The sequence below is a fragment of the Lynx canadensis genome, chromosome E3 (genome assembly GCF_007474595.2).
Source record: "Lynx canadensis isolate LIC74 chromosome E3, mLynCan4.pri.v2, whole genome shotgun sequence".
Lineage (NCBI taxonomy): Eukaryota > Metazoa > Chordata > Mammalia > Carnivora > Felidae > Lynx > Lynx canadensis.
The window spans coordinates 33,543,638-33,565,188 of NC_044318.1; the positions used below are offsets into that span (position 1 = coordinate 33,543,638).

The 21,551-nt window shown below is 50.2% G+C and overlaps 1 protein-coding gene across 1 annotated transcript; it reads right to left on the minus strand.

Annotated features, from left to right (window-relative positions):
• Positions 1-7,857: 7,857 nt before the first annotated feature.
• POP7 (POP7 homolog, ribonuclease P/MRP subunit) lies at positions 7,858-8,972 on the minus strand. Its single transcript, XM_030301431.1, has 2 exons — positions 8,799-8,972; positions 7,858-8,559 (listed from the first exon to the last, which is right to left on the minus strand). The coding sequence occupies exon 2, from the start codon at positions 8,547-8,549 to the stop codon at positions 8,127-8,129; it is 423 nt and encodes a 140-aa protein (XP_030157291.1). The 5' UTR covers positions 8,550-8,559; positions 8,799-8,972; the 3' UTR covers positions 7,858-8,126.
• Positions 8,973-21,551: the final 12,579 nt, after the last annotated feature.

The window sequence follows — 21,551 nt, forward strand, 5'->3', positions numbered from 1 at the left end:
CCCGCGTCGGGCTCTGTGCTGACAGCTCAGAGCCTGGAGCCTGCTTCAGATTTTGTGTTTCCTTCTCTCTCTGCCCCTCCCCTGCTCATGCTCTGTCTCTCTCTGTCTCAAAAATAAATAAAACATTTAAAAAGAAAAGAAAAGAATGGGAAACATTCATTCATTCATTCATTCATTCATTCAAGAAATGACTATTCCTCTAAGAAATATATATGAGTACCTAATTGTGGCCAGGGACCTGGGGATAGAGCAGTGAATGAAACAGACAAGAACGCCTGCCTTGGTGGAGCTGACATTCCAGCAGCAAGGCAGATGACAAACACAAACATGGGGATCTCTGGGGCACCTGGGTGGCTCGGTTGGTTGAGCATCTGGCTCTTGATTTCGGCTATGGCCATAATCTCGCGGTTGGTGGGTTTGAGCCCTGTGTTGCGCTCTGCGCTGGTATCACGGAGCCTGCTTGTGAGTCCCTCTCTGCCTCCCCCGTATTGCATGTGTGCATGCACTCTCTCTCTTTCAAAATAAATAAAACTTAAAAAAAGAAAAAAAAAAAAAAAGAGGCTCTCCAGTGGCAATAAGGACCAAGGAGAACAGACATGGAAGTGACCAGGAGTGACCGGGGAGGCTGCAATTTTAGATGGGCAGTCGGGAGAGCCTTGCTGAGAGGGTGACATGAATAAAGTCCCATGGAGGTGAGGGAGGGAACCATAAAGTGGGGAGAGAGCAAGATCAAAGAGGGGCTCAGAATGGTGACCAGGAGAGGCGGGGAAGCAGAGGCTGGCCTGCTTCCAGTGGGAAGGAATGAAGGTCTGACTTGCTCAGATCCTGCCCCTCTGCCCTCCACTCACCTCCAGCCTGCTCTGGGGTCCCTCCTCAACCCTGCTGTACTGGCTCCCAGTCTGCACACCCTGCTATGCCCCTGGTGCCAATTTCCCTCTCAGCACCCAGGCAGCCTCCCAGCCCCGCCTGGCCCTCAGAGCCCGGTTCTGCTTCCCTCCTAAATCCCAGCTGTGGGACAAGCACACGCACGCTCACGTCCACACACGTCCACACATGCGTTCTGTCCCGACCCCTCGCCCCTCCCCAGCCTCTGCTCTTCATTCCCCCGACTCCTGCGTCACTGCCCTGACCTGACCATGGAGAGGGGGCCAGGGACAGATTGGGGGGGGGGGGCGGGTAGACACTGCCTGAGCAAAGGGAGGAGAGGAGGATTTCGGGCTGTGGGACCTGCTACTTCCTTCGTAGCAACTTGTTGGAGGTGCCTACACCCCTGCCTTCAAGAAAGGAGGGGAGATGGGCCAGAAGGACCAGCTTCTTCTAGGTGTTGGGGCCTGCTGGACAGGGGCGGTGCTGGTTCATCCTCTAGGGCTTTTGGAGAGAGCCCTCTGATGGCAGCTTGGGAGAGAAGGTGCAGGAAAGGATCTTGGTCCACCCCACACCCAACCCCTGAGCTGAGGTAATCCTACTAGAGGGCAGAGGGTGCTTCGGGGGCCAACTTCAACCCAAATGCTCTTGGCTACTGCCCAGCAGGGTCCAGCTGTCTGCCCATGACACCAGGGGACCCTGAAGAGCAGAGAGAAAACAGGAAGCTTCCCGGGGCTCCCCCCCTGCAATGCCCACCGCCCCCTGCCAGGGCCCCCTTCATCTGCCTCCCTGTGCTCTCCTAGCATGGCGCTGACCACTGCAGAGGGTCTCCTCCCCAACCTCTGCAGTCAATCCCCACTAGCTTTCCCATTGAACAGCCTCTTCTGTGTCACTCCCCTGATCAGGAGCCTGCTATGGCTCCCAGTTGCCTCAGAACTAAGACTGCCTGTGTTCTGCCCTGTGTCTACCTTTCCAGCCTATTTTCCTACTTTGCTCATTCCTACTCCTTCCATCACATGAACTCAGATGCTTCCTGCCTTTTGCTCACTCTGTGCTTTCCACCTGGATCACCTTCTCACACTCTCTCTCCCCACAGCGTTCTTCAAAGCCCAAGCCTGAGCCTTAAGCTCCTCTATGAAGCCTTCCCTGATCCCCCAGCAGGAAGCTGTCCCCTTCCTCTGTACTGCCATCATTTATGGATGTAGCTTAGGCCTCTTACTGGCTGGGCCAACATGCACAGCTTTCAAGATTGAGCACTGTACAACTCCAGAGGGTGCCACTCACAGACTTGCTGGGAATGGTACTCCCTGGAGTCATGCAGCACGGGTGACTTGATCATCAAAAAGAGCAAAGGACAGTGTATGGCAGGTCTGGCTCACTTTGGTACCCCCCGGGCACCCAGCGTGTTGCCTCTTTACGGTTAAGTCTGGCTGGTATTAGGCAATCCCTCCACTCCAGACACCTCTGCCAGAGAATGGGAGACCTAGAGTGGGGAGGTGAGCCACTCATCCTCCGAGTGCTTGCTGGACCCAGCCTGGACAACCTAGCTCTGGGATTGCAGGGGCCCGTGAGGCCTACATCCACTTCCTGAGCAGCAGCCACTGAGGCGGGATCTGAAAAGGGACGGGGTGACAAGGAGGATGGCGGGGGTGGAGGCAGGCTCTGTTCCATGGAGCCTTCCTGGCAGCCAATCCAGACTGAAAGTCCAAGGAGAAGCAAATTTACGGTTCCCCTGAACTGCCCCAGACCCCAAGGCAGCAGGAAGCCCCAGCTGCCTGGAGTCGTGTTGGGGACGAAGAGGGGGGCCTCCGGGCTTCTCTTCCATCCTCTTTGCAAGCAGTGGCTTCTCAGCTCGGCTGGAGAGTTCAACCAGTGGCCCAGAAGACGTTCTGTGCTGGGAAGTGAGGTGGCCAGGGACTGTGGAGGGTGCGGTGGGGAGGGCTTCCTGGCCCTTAGGGAGCTGGGAAGGGAGCAAGGATGCTGGAGAACAGATCCCCGCTGGAGAACCAGAGAAAGTCCTGTCTGAAGTCAGTTTGGGGAAACTGAGGCAAGGGTTGCTTTCTTGGCCATAAAATAGCCAGTAGAACCAGACATCCAGGTTTCTGCTCTCAACTAGCAGCTCTGTGGCCCAGTGGCTTCCAGGGGTTGTCCTGGAAACAAGGGAGCCCGGATTAGTGGCCTGATCTGCCACTTACCAGCAGCCCACTTGGACTAGTGACTGTACCTCTGAGCCTACCGATGGCGAAAATGATAGTGATTGCTTGCCAGAGCTCTCGTGAGATTATGTAACACCTCGAGCAGGGTAATCAATAAGTGCCGGCTGTTACTACTGCACTATCTCTGCTTTATTGTCCCTCCTACTTGTCCTCACTTGGGAGGCCTAGAGACCAAATCTCCAGCATATTCTCCAGACTTCCTCCACTGTTCCCTCTGGGGCGCTGGGCACAGGCTCAGGGCACCTCGTGTCTGGTGTTGTGTCTGCTATGCCAAGCAATTCACCGGAAGACGTCGTGAGAATGGAGAATAGTGGGTTGTGGATGGAGGTATCTTTGGGTGTGTATACTGATGGCACTTGGAGAAACTTGCCCCTGAACACAACCGAGTGAAACAGAGTCACTGTGGGAGTTGCAGGTGGGTTAAGAGGCAGATACCAAGACATGTCTCAAATGGGTCAGCCGGGGATTCCTTGCCCTGTCGGTGTGGGTCTCCTCCTAGGGGAGCCCAGAGAAACCCTAAGGATCTTGAACTGAATGAGGCCTTTGGGCTCACCCTAGACAAGCCCTGAAACATGATGGGCCACCTTTCTTGAACACTTGTCTCCTGAATCCCCCAAATGTTTGAGTCCTTGAAGGTGGGCTCCCAGGGCACCAATGCCTCCACCTCAAGCTCCAGAACGACCCCGGTTCGGTTTCTGTGGAAAGCGTCCGGCGAATCCTAGGATCTGTAGCTCACTAGTATTGCTGAATATTCCTAAGCAACCTGTAATCTCCCAACCTGTAATCAGAAGACAGAGCTGCTAAGTTGACCAGAGTAATGTTCCTGTCCAAAAATAAGACTAGAAAATCCTAACTGAAGCAAAACATGACTGGCAATGTCAACATGAGTAGTTTTTTTCTCCCGTGTGAGGCCTTTGCAGGCGCTCGGTTGTGAGTACAGACGTTTCATTTTGTTGACGTGCGGCTCGGGGACTTTTTGAGGATTTGGTATGACCTCTACTGGGCGGTATTATAGGCGCTTTCTACTTAGAAGAATATAGGCCGAGACCTCAAGGGAAGTTTATAGAAAACTTAGACATACTCCTGCACATCCAAATATAGCAGATATTCTCCCAAGCTGTTCACGGTTCACTGAGAACCAACAAATATCAAGAACCTGTTGCTCGACCCCATAGGCATCCCCTGATCTGTATACAAGGGAGCCTCTCTGCTTCTGTCTTATTTCAGGAGCCAGCAAATAAGTTTAGTACTTTCGGGAAAGTATATTTTTCTTGCAGCCAACAAAATTCATTGACTCTGAACCGGAAAGGACCTAGGAGGTCCCATGAAAGTGAAGGCCCACCCTCTGCTTGCAGACTTCCAGTGGCAAGATATTTGATGTTTCTCAAGAGAGCGGAGGCTTGTTATAAAGTGGACAGCAAGCTGTCCTTCTATACATCCATCCATGTAGTCATTAGATATTTATTAGTTACTGGATCAGGCAATGAAATCACTTCTTCTCCTTGAGGTTATCGTACCAGTATGATCACTAACTCCCCTGATGACCCCACCTAGAGAACAGAACAAAGGAACATGCTTCGTAAACAATTAATGTTCTCTTATTACAAAAATGATACGTGATCGCTGAAAATTAGAAAATATGGCTAAACCAAAACATAGGAGTTAAAAAGCACCCATAATGCCATTATGGCATTTCTTTTGCCGGACAAACTTCTAGTCATCCTTCAACATTCAAGTCAAAGATGACACCATTAAGGGGCGCCCGGGTGGCTCAATCTGTTAAGCGTCTGACTTTGGCTCAGGTCGTGAGTTTGAGCCCCGCGTTAGGCTCTGTGCTGACAGCTCGGAGTCTGGAGCCTGCTTCAGATTCTGTCTCCCTCTCTCTATTCCCCCTCCCCCACTCATGCTCTGTCTCTCTCTCTCTCTCTCTCTCAAGAATAAATAAAAAAAAACATTAAAATTTTTTAACAAAAAGATGGACCATTAAGGCAGAGCCTTAAGTGGTCATATCCAGGCATCTTTCTTTGTGGGATCACCTTTGCCTCACCCCAAACCCTGGTGCAATTGGACCTCTGCTCCCTGAGAAACTACATTCATCACAGACTTTTCAACCACCTTCTCTAGAGGTTCGTGGGTTTAAGGAACACGCCATTCTTCCCCCAACTCCTGACCAAGCACCCTGCACTCAGCCCAGACTGAGTATGAGGACCTCCCCAGGAGGATCATCACCCAGTCCAAACAAGTTCATGTGTCCTTAGGGCCTGTCTTCTTCTCTGCCAGGCAAGCCACAAATGTAAAAGCCAACAGAACTAGTAACCCGGCCTTGTAAATCAAACACACAAATCCCCTTTCCACCCCCCTCCCTATGCCCACAGAGAGGCCCAAAACCATTTCTTTGCAAAATGGCTCACATTAACAATAGTAGCTTTTCTGACTTGTGGAGCCTGTACTAAATGCCAGGGATGGCTCCCAGCACTATGCCAATTATTTGCCTTTTTAAATCTGTCTCACTCCCTATTGACTTTATAGAACCAGTTTCACCCTCTCTGGGAGGCGGGATGCTTAACAGATCCCTGCAACTAGTGACTGCTCAATAATGCTATGGGTGATGAGCAAATGTCCACACCCTCCTCCAAAATAAGGCATTTCAATTCTGGCCTCTGGGGATCTGCTTTTGAAGTAAGAGGTCATTTTGAATGCATGGTGGCCTCTGCAGCTGTTGAGTAAAAAGAAGGGAGGGGAACCCCACTGGGACACACCTTCTGCCCCACCCCCTTCCCTTTTCCCAAACTCTGATGGAAGATGCTTCAGTCAACAGAAGGAAGCGGAAGAGAGGTCTTGGTTGGCCTCCCTACAGGAGGTATCTGGAGTGCCCTGCCCTGCCCTGCCCTGCCCTGCCCACGGTGCATGGACTCTAGCAGATGCAGGAGCCTCCCCCACGCCCCCTACCTCCCCACACACTAAAGGGCACGCTCCAGGACCCGCTCTTCCTTCAGCAGCAATGTCTAGGAGCTGTTTCTGCAGACCTGCCACTGAGGGAAGCCCCACTGGCAAGCAGTGAGAGGACTTGGGAGTAGAAACAACAAATAGGCTGGGAGAGGTAGCTGCCAAAACAAACCAAATGCAAAAGGGCTGCTTGCCACCACCTCAGCTGGGCCTGGGCCAGGAGCACAGAGAGATGAGAACACATACGTGCAGAGAGACACATAGTTCCAGCGAGCTCCCTATTCTGCTCCTGGGGGGCTCCAGGGCAAGGGAGCCTTGCAGTCAAGACTGATAGGGGGACGAGGTGGGTGGCTATGGAGTGGGGTGGGGGTGGGGGACCTGAAAGAAATGTCTCTGGTCTTGTCTCGCTTAAGTCTCCCCAGTGCCCCCTGCTTTCTAGCCACCGAGTCCTACACACTGCCTATTCATGACTCCCCTTTGTGCATGCTGACCCCCCTGCCAGAGATGTCTGTCCTCTCCTCTCTTTTGCCTGGCAAACTCCTATTCATCCTTCAGTACCCAAGTCAACAGTGAAACCATTTTAGACTCCAGCAGGAAGCTAGCCATTTCATTCTCTACATTCCCAACTCATGGCTACTCTTACATCTTACATAACTCACCTTCTCACTCATTCACAAATTTGTGTATCTACCTTCCCAGTTAAATGAGCTCCTTGAAGGCAGGGGTTTTTGTACTGATTTTGTATCCCAGGGCCCAACCCAGGCTTTGGCTCACAGTAGGCACTCAGCACGTTTGTTGGAATGAAGCACTGGTCTGTTAAGGAGTCCGCTTGCCCGAGTTGCTGGCAGTCAATCACCTGGCATCAAAGTCCCTCAACGGGGGAGAGGGACCAGGCCAGAGGGAGGGTTTTTGAGAAATGAGAAGCCTTATTTTCAGAACCCCAGACCAAACCGCCTTCAGGCAAATTAAGAGTAAAACCTCTGTTACTTTTAAGTCAGAGGCTTTCCAACTCTTGTGACTTCGATCGATGGTAAAAAACACAATTTATATCATAAGTAGCACGTGTGTAACTCTACACCTATCCCTAACTGGAAAGGCACTAACAAAACACCGGTTCAGTGGCTTTTTTTTAATAGAAAAAGAAAAAAAAAAACTTTCTAAATGGCTCCGACCCAGTGAATTGATTTCAAGACCCACAAATGGATCACCACCCACTTTGATAAACATTGCTTTCAGTGACTCCAGCTTGATAAACATGAGAAATCAGATCCTCTTACAAACACCCAAACAAAAATTACTGATTACCTGTGTGCCCAGTAATTCAGGGAGGAAGCTCTCCTTTCCCACTGGAGCAGCTCGTCAAGAAGGGTCTAAAGGGCTCTGGACCACAACTGCTTGGAACCACCTGGGCCCCGCAGGACTGGGAATCAAATGAAACAGTCCCTATCATAGAGTCTGACACAGGGAAGGCCCACGGTTTTTGTTTGCTCCCTTCATCCTTAAATTCTCACCTTTCCTGTCTCGGGAACCACCACCAGAAAGCCCGATGCTTCTTGAGTATACAACCATCCTGCTGCACTTTAAGCAGGCAAGATGGAACACCTCATCCCTCGGCCTTCCTCTGAGAGTACACAAAATGTTAACGCGAACACTGGGATTCTCGGGTTTTTGCATTGCACTACAGTTTGTTTTCTTACACAGTCTGTAATACTATCTACGCTCTCCGTAAAGGCAGAAAACACTTGGGGTCCCCTCCTGTACCTAAATACTTGTAAAGTTTCCTACTCTCCCTTTCCAGGCACACACAGAATTTACACAGAGGAGAGCCAGCCGCAGTGGGGTAGCTGCATACTAACACAACTTGATATTTTTTATTGTCGATGACAAAGCTTACAGACCACAAAGACGGTAAGACCCACGGCTTGGGCCCAACAAGAGACAATACTCTTTCCCTCAGTTCAGAGTCCTCTGGGCTGTAAGGGAAACAGGCTTTCTCTTACGTGGCTCTGGTAGGAGGTCCATGGCCACATTCAGTACAAGGAGAGCCACATCTGAGCCTAGCTACCTGGGGGTATGTGGACAACGCCGTCCTCTTTTGGGTTACTTGGGTGTAACCCTGAAAACACGGATGTGGATGGCCGAGTTGTTGCGGATGCGGGTCAGCGGCTCTCGGGTATCAGTCTCTGGTTCCAGCTCATCGACGAGCTCCACGGTGGAGGTATTGGCAGCCACCTGCAAGGACCCGAAGCTGCCCGCCTGAAGCTGTAGAGCAATGTTGATGGCACGGTTGATGGCCAGGCCCAAGCCATGAATGTAGATCTCGCTGCATGAGTTCTGACCCCGAGCCCCTCCGTCCAGAAGCTTTTGGCAGCGGGCCAGCTGGGCTTTAAAGTCAGTCTTCATGTTGACGTAAATGTCATTGGGTCTCCGGGGCAGGCGGTGGGGGAGCCGCTTCCGAAGGGTATACTCCACCGGGTCCAGCTCAGCCTCGACCGCCCCGCGGGGCTCTCGATTTTCCGCCATGCTGTGCGCCCTGACGCGGGGAGGGAGATCAGAGAGAGGGGACAAGCGACTTCGCTTTCTTCCCTACCCCGTTTCCAGCCCAAAGGGTGCAGACAGGAGGGGGCGCACTCAACGCCCCTCTTCCCTTCCAGCCTCAGTCCCCTCCCACTCACTTCGGACTTGCGTATCTCCCTCACCCCCAGTTCCTATTCATCCAGGACATCTCCCCCACCCTCAGGTCCCTCCAGAGCCCCCTTCCCCCGCGCCTACACTCTCCAGTCCACAGTGCTCTCCCCGAGCACGCGGTCCACTCCCGGCCGAACCACTCAAGTTTGCGTCGACCCGCCCGGGCTGAGGGCGCGGCCCGCGACCCACAAGCCCCAGGACGAGAAGGAAAGCCGCGCGTAACAGGATCGCGAGATCGCAGGCACCCTGGCGGCTACCGGCTCCTGAAAGGGCTGCCAAGTGCGCACGCGCACCCCGCCCCCCGAGGCCCGGCCCGCGTGATCCACGAATCGCTTTCCCGGCCTCCGTTCTCCCCGCCCCTTCGGGCGCTCGCGCAACCGCGCGACGTGTTCAAGTAACGCGAGAGATCTGAGAGATGGGCTCTACCACGTGTACGCCACGCAAGCTGAGCGCGGATGCCGGGGGCATGTATTAAGTCAAATTCCGGGAGAGTCAGCTTTCCTAAGCCAGTCCAAGTTCCTGGCCCACGAACGGGATCTTAGAGGGGAGACAGGAGGCTGTTCTAAGGACGTGGAGGATTTGGGGTAGGGGACTGCCAAAGACCAAAAAAAGGGCTGCGAGTTCAAGAGAACCTGAAGGGGACTGAAGGCAAGCCTGGACTCCCGCGTTCATCGCGGTTTCTCTGGTCAGAGGAGGCGCGGCAGAGTTGGCAGAACTGACTCCCCCGCCCAAGGCCCCTGCTGCCTGAGACTTGAGTAGGGGATTGAGTGGCGAGGTCGGGCCCCGGGCAGAAAAAGCCACCTCTGGACTCCCCAGTAGATCACGGGGATCTGTCCCTTTCCCCTATCACTTGCAAGGGCTCACCCCAAAGTCAGCCCTTGGAGACCCAAGCTACGAGACGTAGGCCCAGCCTTCACGGCTCCCCCGGACCATGCTGACCGACCCACACCTCTCAACCTTTGCCCGCCAGTTCATCGTCCTCTGTCCACCCCCACTCCCGCCCCCAGCAGGGACGTGCACCCCCTGGTGGGCAGGGCGAGGCAGCGCCTGCGGGTTCCTGGCTCCCGATGGCAGTTGGGAGGGGTTTCCTCTGCCCAGATTGGTATCGTTTCTGGAGAGTTCTCTTCAAAAAGGAGTTAGACTTGCATTGGGAACCTAGAGCTATTCTCTGCTTGAGTTGCCCCAACACTTAAATACGGATGATAATTCGTGTTCTGCCACTAGGAAACCCAAAATAACCTTGTAAACTTAAGCCTACGCATGTGAGTTGGCATTTTTATGACCCCATTTGACTGCAGGTTGGAAAGGGGACAGGTTCTTGAGAACTTTTCTCCCAGCATCATTTAAATCCTGTAGTTGTCCCTTTAGTTTCAGATTTTCATTAATCACAAGTTTGGGGGTTTATGTGGCGTGAGGAGGAAAGGCTATTCTGCCTCAAAAGTGACATCTGAGCTGAGTTTTGATGGATAAACTGTTTTTCAAGGAACCAAGGAGTATTCTGGAAACACTGAATGGTATTTTGAAAAGAATGGAAGCGTCATCTAAGCTTCCACTTCAAGGAACTAGAAAGTGAGCCAAATAAAGCCAAAGGAAAAAGAAGTGAGGAAATAATAAAAGAATAAAAATCAAACTGAACACAAAAACAATAAAGAAACTCAAAAGAAAAGCTAGTTCTCTGAAAAGATCGATAAAGTTGATAAGCATGTAGCAAGACTGACAAGTCAGAACCAGAGAAGGAAAACTGGTGCCTGGCTGGCTCAGTCAGTAGAACATGCATGCAACTCTTGATCATGGGATTGTAAGTCTGAGCCCCAGGTTCGGTGTAGAGATTACTTGGAGATAAAATCTTAAAAAAAAAAATCAAATTACAATTACTAGAAATGAAAGTGGGGATAGCACTAAAGATAGCCTCATATGCAAAAGATACTTAGAGAATAATACAGGCATGCGTTGGAGATATTGTGGGTTCAGTTCCAGACCACTGCAGTAAAGTGAATATCACAGTAAAGTGAGTCAAATAAATTTTTTGGTTTCCCAGTACATATAAAAGTTATATTTACATCATAGTCTATTAAGTAGTCTATTAAGTTTGCAATGGCATTATATCTTTTTTAAAAAAGCATGTATCTTAATTTAAAAATACTTTGTTGAAAACATAAAAATATTTTATTGATGGGGCACCTGGGTGGCTCAGTCATTTAAGTGTCCAACTTTGGCACAGGTCATGATCTCATGGTTGGTGAGTTTGAGCCCCAAGTCGGGCTCTGTGCTCATAGCACAGAGCCTGCTTGGGATTCTCTCCCTCCCTCTCTCTCTGTCCCTCCCCTGCCCTCTCTCTTTCTCTCTCTCTCTCTCTCTCTCTCTCTCTCTCTCTCTCTCTCTCTCAAAAATAAATAAATAAATAAACATTAAAAAATACTTTACTGCTGAAAAATGCTAACCATCATCAGCTTTCAGTGAGTTGTGATCACAATTACAGATCATAACAAATATAATGAAGTTTGAAATATGAGAATTACCAAAATGACCCACAGACACAGGCTTAAGCAAATGCTGTTGGAAAAGTGGTGCCAAGAGACAGGGTTGCCACAAACCTCCAGTTTGTAAAAAGTGCAGTAAAACAGGGTATCCTTGTACAAACAACTCGCTATACACAAATTCAACAACTTAGATGAAATGGACCAATTTCCTAGAAAACCACAACCTACGGAACTTACAGGAGATGAAATAGATCATCTGAATAGTCCTGTGGCTACTGAACTAACTACATTCATAGTTTTAAAAAACCTTTAGTAAAAGAAACATCTAGGTCCACATGGTTTCCCTGGTGAATTCTACCAAATTCTACACAATCTCTTCTCTACAGAAGAGGAAGGAACACTTTCTAACTAATTTTATGAGGCCAAAACCAAAGATTATACAAAGAAAACTACGGACCAATATTTCTCATGAAAAAAGATGAAAAAATCCTCAACAAAATTCTAGCAAACTGAATCCAGCAGTATATAAAAAGAATGATAAGCCATGACCAAGTAGAATTTACTCCAAAGATGCCAGACTGGCTCAAAAAATAGAAAATCAATCACTACCATTTACCAGGCTAAAGAAGAAAATGTATATGATCATATCAGTCAATGCAGAAAAAAACATTTAACATAATTTAGTATCCATTTATGAGAAAAACTGTCAGCAAAAAAAGAATAGAAGGGAGCCACCTGGCTGGCTCAGTTGGTGGAGTGAGGACTCCTGATTTCAGGGTTGTGAGTTCCAGCCCCACATTGGGTGTAGAGATTACTTTAAAAATAAAAATCATAAAAGAACAGAAGGAACTTCCTCAACTTGTTAACGAGCATCTACAGAAACTCTACAGCTGGCTACAATCATATTTAATGACATAAGACAGATGTAAGACAGTTTTCTCTTAAAATCAGGAACAAGGCAAGGATGTCTTCTCTAACCACCCTCACTATTGAAGTCCCACCCAGTGCAATAAGGCAAGAAAAGGATACAGTGTAATAAAGCAAACAAAAGATTGGAAAGGAAGAAATAAAATTCTCTATTTGCAGGTAACATACATGACTATTGGAAACTGAAATTTAAAACAGTACCATTACAATACAGAGAGAGGGGGATCAGGAGTGAGGGAAGTAGAAGGAGGGAGAAATATTTAGGTATAAGTCTGACAAAACACGCAAAGAATATGTATGCTAAAAACTACAAAATCCTGATGAAGAACTCAAAGATCTAAATTAATAGATGTCCATGTATTAGAACACTGAACATAGTAAAGATATCAATTCTCTCCAAACTGAACTCTAGGTTTAAGGCAATTCCTATGAAAATCCTAGCAAGAATTTTGTAGATCTAGCCAACTTCACTGTAAAGTTAACACGGAAGGGCAAAGCAAGGTAGAGCAATTTTGAAAGAGTTGGAATCACAATACCTTATTTTAAGACTTACTACAGTATCAAGACAGTGTAGTATCTGCCAAGGGATAGACACACAAATCAATGAAATGGACTAGAGGGTCGCCTGGGTGGCTCAGTTGGTTAAGCGCCCGACTAATGATGTCAGCCCAGGTCATGATTTCACAGTTTGTGAGCTTGGGCCCGCATCAGGCTCTGTGCTGACAGTGTGGAGCCTGCTTGGGATTCTCTCTTTCCCCCCTCTCTGCCCCTACCCCGCTTGCTCGCTCTCTCTCTCAAAATAAGTAAATAAACCTAAAAGACATTTTTAAAAGATGGAATAGAGAATCCAGAAATTGATTCTCACAAATACAGCCAGACGAAGGTGCAAAAGCAGTTGAAGGAGAAAAGAATAAAGAATTGAACCTTGGGGCACCTGGGTGGCTCAGTCAGTTAAGTGTCCGACTAACGATTTCAGCCCAGGTCATGATCTCACGGTTCAAGAATGGGAGCCCCACATTGGGCTCTGCGCTGAGAGCCCAGAGCCTGGTATGGATCCTCTGTCTCCCTCCATCTCTGCCCTTCCCCCATGCTCGCTCTCTCGCGTGCTCTTTCTCTCTCTCTCTTTAAAAAATAAACATGAAAGAAAGAAAGAAAGAAAGAAAGAAAGAAAGAAAGAAAGAAAGAAAGAAAGAAAGAAAGAGAAAAAGAATGGGGCGTCTGGGTGGCTCAGTCGGTTGAGCATCCAACTTCGGCTCAGGTCATGATCTCGCGGTCTGTGAGTTCGAGCCCCGTGTCGGGCTCTGTGCTGACAGCTCAGAAACTGGAGCCTGCTTGGGATTCTGTGTCTCCCTCTCTCTCTGCCCCTCCCCTGCTTGTACTCTCTCTCTCTCTCTTTCACAAAAATAAATAAAACATTAAAAATTTTTTTAAAAATTAACTTTAACCCTGTGAAAGAGGGGCGCCTGGGTGGCGCAGTCGGTTAAGCGTCCGACTTCAGCCAGGTCACGATCTCGCGGTCCGTGAGTTCGAGCCCCGCGTCGGGCTCTGGGCTGATGGCTCAGAGCCTGGAGCCTGCTTCAGATTCTGTGTCTCCCTCTCTCTCTGCCCCTCCCCTTCTTGCACTCTGTCTCTCTCTCTCTCAAAAATAAATAAACATTAAAAAAACTTAAAAAAACACATTTTTAACCCTGTGAAAGATCACGTTAGTAGAATGAAAAGAGAAGCCATCCATCGACTGGGAGAAAATATTTGCAAATTACATATCAGACAAAGGATTCGTATCCAGAATAAACTCTCTAAATTCAAGAGTCAGAAAACAAACAACCCAATTAGAAAATGGGCAAAAGTCTTGAACTGATGTTTAGGTAAAGATGGTGTAAGGGTGGCAAATATGCACATAAAATATACAAAGTTGTTAACTGTTGAGGAAACTCAAATTAAAACCATGATGAGGCACCACCACACATCTATCAGAATGTCTAAAAAAAAAAAATCTTACCAACCAAGTATTCACAAGAAAGCAGGGAAACTGGATGTCTCACACACTGCTTGTGGGAACGAGAAATGGTCTAGCCACTCTGCAAAAGAGTTGGGCAGTTTCTTCTAAAACGAACCATACAGGGGCACCTGGGTGGCTCAGTCGGTTGAGCTCAGGTCATGATTGGTCACCTGGTTGGCTCAGGTCATGATCTCACAGTCTGTGAGTTCGAGCCCCGCATCGGGCTCTGTGCTGATAGCTCGAAGCCTGGAGCCTGCTTCGGATTCTGTCTCTTCCTCTCTCTCCCTCTCTCTGTCTTTCTCTCCCTTCTCTCTCTCTCTCAAAAATAAATAAGCTTTAAACATAAATAAGTAAATTTTTAAAAATAAAAAATAAAATAAAATAAAAATAAAATGAACCATATATACGCTTAGCCTATGACCCAGCAACAACACTCAAAGGCATTTAAAAACCTGTTCACCGGGGCGCCTGGGTGGCTCAGTTGGTTAAGCATCCGACTTCGGCTCAGGTCATGATCTCGTGGTCCGTGGGTTCGAGCCCCGCGTCGGGCTCTGTGCTGACAGCTCAGAGCCTGGAGCCTGTTTCAGATTCTGTGTCTCCCTCTTTCCCTGACCCTCCCCTGTTCATGCTCTCTCTCTCTGTCTCAATAATAAATAAATGTTAAAAAAATAAATAAAAATAAAAACCTGTTCACCAATGTCCATAGCCACTTTATTTGTAGCAGCTCCAAACTGGAAATAACCCAGGTGTCTTTCGACGGGTCAATGGTCAAACAAGCTTCTCAGCAGTAACAAGTGGATCAAGACTTGATAGGCTGTTGGAATACTAGTTACATCACAGAATTCTGTGCTAAGCCGCTCACAGTTTCGTGTGGAAGACAAACAAGATGAACAAAATGGTGAGACCAGTGCTAAATGGGGAGCACGTACAGGGTTCGGTGGGGCCCCCAGGAAGAAAGAACAGCCAATGTGACCTGGAGGAGATCCAAGGTTTTCCAAAGGAAGCAGTGGCTAAGCTGAGATAGGAATGTCTAGCATTGGGGCTCCTAGCCTGTGCAGTCCCTCCCATTACAATGGATAGGTCTGGAAAGACTGAGCATTGTGTTAAGGAAGAAGGAAGGAACCACAAAGGATGCAGAAGGAGCAGCTGGTGAGGTAGGAAGAAAAACCAGGGAGTATGGTGTCCTGGAAATTATGGAAGGAAAGCATTTCCTGAAGGAGGGAGTGATCAGCTGTGTCTATGCTGCTGACAGGCCACATAAGATAATGGACCAGTGGGGGTACCTGGGTGGCTCAATCCATTAAGCATCAGACTTTGGCTTGGGTCATGATCTCACGATTCGTGAGTTCGAGCCCTGCTTTGGGTTAGTGCCTTTTCCCTCTCTGCCCTTCATGAGATTCTCTCTCTGCCCCCTCTCACTTGCACCCTCTCTCAAAAAAAAAAAAAAAAAAAAAAAAAGATAATGGACCAGTGGGTTCAGCAACGAGTAGGTCATTGGTAACTTGAGACGCTAAGACAAAATCTTAGATCGTGGCAGAAAATAATTCTGAATGCAATAAATTCATTTTGAGGCCCATTTTGTCTGACAATTAACAATAAACAGTTTATGAACGATCACTCCATTACTCAGGATATGTGTCTTTTCATGGGATCTAAAATGTGGTTTCTGAACTCTGACATCCAGATAAATATAAAGGTTCATGATTTATGTGGGTGAGGCCAGGCACCGTAAGAAACTGATGTGACATTAAGATGGTCCTCATCTTTTTTGCATTTTATTGAAGGTAATCACTACAGAGGAATCTGCCATTTGGAAAAAGGGCAGAACTTGGCTCTTTAAACTTACCTGGCACCTCCCTTTCATCTCGATTAATCATCTCGCCAAATCTCTTTCTTTACTTCAAAAGCAATTTAAAACAACATAGACCAAGGCATTTTACACCATAGCACCTGAATAAACAAAAACATTTTAGGTCTAAGTGATTTTTTTGTAATTTTCTCTTTCATTCTGTATGGGAGATACACAGTTCTGATTTCAGTTTCTTTTCTCAAAGAGGGTGCTTAACAGATTCAAATTCCCATGTCTTCAGCGGCAGCAGCCAGAGCGTTTTCCCCAACTTTACAGCTGGAGGAGATTGCTTGGCTACAGTCACAAGTTGGAACACAAGGAACCTTTGGTGATCACTCCAATCTTGGACTCTGGAGTCTAGTCTGTGCTCCTTGCCAGGCTGCATCTAGTGGGTGCTACTCTATAATCAAACACTTTTTTTAAAAAGTTACTTATTTTGAGAGAGAGAGAGAATCCCAAGAAGGCTCCACATTGTCAGCACAGAGCCCAACACAGGGCTTGATCCCACAAAGCATGAGATCACAACCTAGCTGAAATCAAGAATCCGATGCTTAACCCACTGAGCCACCCTGGTGCCCTGATCAAATACATTTTTATGGTAGCATTCAAAGCATTCAGCTGAAGTTCTGCTTTTCTTCTTACCCATCTACTCTTCTCCCATCAGCCTAGATTGCGGCTATTATAAAGCTGACCCCCACTTTTCCTAAACCCACCCCAAATCCTGCCTTTCATCCAGCTCAGCACAGCTGAGTCCACAGAGCTACAGTCCCTACGGCTACCAGTCGACAGAGGTCCCTCTTTTCCCTTGTACCATGTCTCCACCAAAATTTGCAATCTCACGTTGCTAATTAACAAAACACGCTAAGGCTTTACTCATTCCGAGATTAGGCTGCTGGGAACTTCAACCACCCAGGACACAATCTAGAAAAGTTAAAAAACAAACAAAAAGCAAGGACAACAGCTTTTGAGTTAAGAAAAAACAACTGTTATAAAAAAGCTGATGAACTTTAGGTAATAAGTTCTCACCCAAGCTTAGATTCTGTTGATACATTTTATACAGTGTTAACAATCAGAATATTGTGGACCCTGTGGAACCAGAAGCCCCTACCAGCTAACACCGGTGGAGTACCTGCCCTGTGCCAGGCACTGTGTTGAGTGCTTTACCCCACAATCCAGAGATGGAAGAGATTATTTCCAAGGCCACAGGCAGTAATGAATGAAACCCACACGGGAGCCCTTGCTCTAAAATAATTCCACTTTCCAGCCTGGGAGCAAGCAGCTAGACTGGCAGCACTAAGAAATCCTGACTGCAAGAAAGTCAAGGGAACGGAAAAAAGCAGACACTAAAACTACAAGTGCACAGAAGCCTGGGGAATGCTCAGTGCAGGAACAAAGGGCCTTCTGGTAGCTCCTGAGGTCTGTGCTCCATTATGGCACAACACAAGGGACTCAAGTTCTAAGTCTGACTTTACTTCTCCATATCCTAAGGATTACATTGTGTTTGGTAACAGCTATTATAGGAAGCTGGAAAGCAAAGTATACATTCTGGAATAACTGTAAAAAAAAAAAAAAAAAAAAAAGGTGAAAACACCAGAACACTTTTTCATCCTGAAAAGTTCAAGGATTCTGGAAAACCCCTTTTTTAAACAAAGGAGGTGTCAATTTACTACTCGCATTTGCATAGTAATTTCTCTCTTTTCACAGCCTTTCATATTCACCTATTTTAATTCTTTCAGCACTCCGGGAAGGAAGTGGAGTGAGGGTCAGGGGTGGGGCGGAGAACTGCAATAATACCTGACTGCAAACGAGAAACCGAGGCCCGAAGGTATCAAATGCTTCCCCCGAAGTCTAGAAGCTAGTCAGTGGCGGCGCCAGATAGAAACTCTAGGTCTCACCAGCCAGTGCTGCCTCGGACAGTTTCCAAGTGATTAGTTCCTCACTTATTTCATATATCCCAGAACGTCTGAGTGAACACACATCTGGATTAAAAGTTGTCTCCTTCAATCCAGGCGGGCTTCCCGGAGGAAGCCGACTGGCGAAACTCAGAGCCCTGCGATGCCACCTGCGGCGGCCTCCGTCGCGACGGTCACGCGTCACTTGCCTAGGGGCAGCCGGGGAGCGCCCCGGGGACCCCCACCCCCGGCCCGCTGCAGGCCCTGCGTCACGTGATGAGCCAGGCCCCGGGTCACGTGTCGGGGGGGGGGTCGGGGCGGCGGGCTTTGGGGCTCCTCGCGGGGCGCGCGGGGCGGGCGCCTGGCCGTGCGGGTCGCGGGGGACCGGAGCCGCGGAGGGGGCGGGGGCGGGGGCGGCGGCGGCGGCGGCGGCGGCGGCGGCGGCGGCGGAGGGGGCGGCCCCGCGGCCCAGCGTCCGCGTCACGTGGTGCGAGGCGGGCAGCCATCTTGCTACAAACACAAACAGAGAGGAGCGGCCGCCGCGGGAGCGCCAGCGCCCCCTCCCCCGCCGCCGCTGCCGCCGTCGCCGCCGCCCCCCGGCCCGCCGCGCGCCGCCAACGCCCCGGGACCGGAGCCTCGCGCCGCCCGCCCGCCGCGGTAAGCGCTCGGCGGCTCCGCGGACCCCGGCCCGCCGCCGGGCCCGGGGCAGGCCCGCCCCCGACGCCGAGGCGGCCGCGCCGAGCCTGCGAGAGCCAGAGCGAGAGCGCGGGCCGCCGGCACGGACCCTCCCGCGCCTCTGCCCAGGCCGCCGCCGCCGCCGCAGCCGCCCGGTGCGTCCGCACTCCCGCCGGCCCTTCCCCGGCACGGCCCCGAGGGAGGCCGGGCCCCTCCCGGGGGGCGGCCGCCCTCGCCCCGCGCACCTGGCGCCCCCTCCCTGAAGGGCACGCCGTCCTCCCGCGCGGCCCGCCTCCTTCCCACCCCCGCGCTCCTAACGGTCGCCCTCGGGCCCCTCGGCAGCCCTGCCCGGCCCCCTCCCGTCCATCCGCATCCTCCGCCGGGGCCCCCCGACCCTAATGCCCGGCGGTCCCCGGAGACTTCCCCGGCGTGCCTCCGGGCTCTTATAATTAGCTGGGCCCAGCGGCTCTGAAAGTCCAGGCGTTCCGTGACTTTGGCCAACGTGGAAGCCTTTCCTCTTAACCAAAGCACCTCCACTGGGTCTTCACCTAAATCTCCTTTCCACGAGCGACATTAGTGCTTGGTCATTGGGGTCTCCTTGCTCCCTGTTGCCTGACCGTTTTCAACACCTAAGTCTTTCCTGTCTCCAGGCCAGGCTCTTCCCAGCCCAGCGCCTCTGATGCAGCAGCTCCCCGGCCACGGCCCCTCACACTTTGGCTTTTTTTTTCCCCCCTCCTTCTTCTTCCTTCCTAAGTTAACTTAAAAGCAACCCTCATCTCGCATTTCTTACCCGGCCGTTACTAGAATTCCCAGTAAGCTCCCAGGTCTGGTCCTTCATAGGGCCCCGGCCCTGGGAGATGCTAAGTCAATTGTTGTTGGCCCATTCTTTCCTCCACCCGCCCCAGTCTCACTGCCCTCTCCTTATTGCTGCTTGCCCAAAGATCAACCTCCACACAATCTCTCCACTGCTCCTCTGAGCTGGCAGTTAGTTGCACCTTAGCCCTCCACCCCCCGCCTCTGCATCTGAAGCCCTATGGGCGCCGACAGGGTAGTCCCCTTTGCCACTCATGATGTGGGAGTTCGCTCTCCAGGTCCTTCATCTGTACTGTTCCCTGTGTGTCTCAGGCCACCCACCCTCACTCAGCTCCAGTCTTAGTTTCTAGTTGTTGGTCTGGTGTGTAATTGGGAAGGATCGAGACGGATCTGGATTTTGTGTTGCTGCCTTGGTCTGGGGACCCAGGGCCTTAGGAGACCTATATGGTGATTACAGTCAAGTGAGTTGTGTTCCTAGACCTCTGGCCCGACTTTTTAAGCCAGGGGACAGATTAGTGTTGTTGCCGTTTGAGAAATTAAAGGACTGTAGTTTGTTGTTGTCTGTGGTTGGAGTTAGGGGTAGAAAGAGTAGTCTCAATTTAAACAGCAAGGGAGAAGAGATTGCTACGTGAAAGATTTATAAAACTAAAGGAAATTTAAAACGGCCTGAAACTCACAAAGTACTCGGGGTGCTTCTGCTGCTAGTGCATCCCTTCTCCAGTCTCGAACGGAGTGTCTGGGGACCTGGGGTCCCCTGTGGGGCCAGCTGCATCCTTCCTTCCTTGTTTTCCCTGGCTAGGTCCCAAGACTGGGCAAGTGGGTAGAAGGGATCAAATGAGGTAAAGTGTGAAAGCGCTTTGAAAACTTAACTGGTAAACGTGCCAAGGGGCGTTATTTGTCATGATGGCTCAGAGAGGAGAGAGCTGGGATCGCTCACCAGGTGGGGGGAACATGGGCTTGCACCCCTTTCTGAGCTTTCTCAGTTACCCTCCCGGGCCTGGAGGATCTTCGCATCCTGAGAAAGGGCAGAGTCACTTCCCAACAGGTTTGGGACTGGGCGGTTGTTGGTTGCTCAGATGTCGGGGAATTTGGGACTCCACTTCTGTTAATAGTGGTACCTTTCTGTGCCAAGGCACATAGCTCTGGAATGGGGCTAATTTTAGGGTTGATGGAATGAGGAAATAACGTTAACTTAGCGTGTGCTAGGACTGCCCATTCTTGGGATCTTTTTCTCCTCAGAGTTCTGAACCCCAGAGAACAGGCTTCCCTCCTGTTCCTGCAAGCCTGTTGTGAACACCCTGGACCAGTATATCTTTTTCCCTCAACTCCAGCAGGGGGCAGCCTTTTAATAGCAATAAATCTAAAGCTTGGAGGGAGAGGGTATACCAAGGCCTGAGAAAGAAGATGGGGCAGAGGGATGGAGGGAGCCGGGCAGGCAGATGAGGCAGGCACGTGCTGAAGGTAGGGGTGGCGGGTAAGCGGGAAAGAGCCTGGAGGAGACGCTTAGATCAAGAAGCCAGGAAAGGGTGCTGCCCCCAGTCCTGTCTGCTGTCTGTCCCGGCCCTTTTCCTTCACTGGAAAGGGATCCAAACAGGTGGCTTCGAGAGTTTGTGATAGAGAAACTTTGCACAGTTTTTTTAATCTCTTCTTAAGGATTTCCCTCCTGGCAGGGTTTCAGATTTCTCTCAAGGGACAGTATAATTAGGAAAAGATTTCCCTGCTTTTAGGGGAGACTGAACTGGAATAAATTTGGTTTCTCCTGTCTTCTGTTCTTCCCCGTAAACACAGAGCAGGCTTTACCTGCGCTTGTGATATGGAGGAGGCGTCCTCAGCCCGGGCACTGTCGCCGCATCGGGCCCACTAATTTCTTGTTGTGGGGGGGGCTGTCATGCACCTTGTTGGAGGCCAGTAGCGCCTTTCAAGTCACGCCTACCAAAACCGTATCCAGATACTGCCACATGTGCCCTGGAGCGCAGGCGCCCCCAGTTAAGAACCCCTGGCTCAGAGGACACAGAAGCACGCCTGGTCGGAAGGTGGGAACCACCGGCAGCTCGTGTGCTGCTTCGCAGTGCTTCCTTTGGTCCGAAGGACGACCCGACAGCCACCGGCTGCTGGACCAGGTCCCCCTGTGGCCAGGCCAGCCCGGAGACGTGACTTTCCTCCAGCCGCTCCTCTGCTTCCTCCGCCCTGACTACCTTTCCT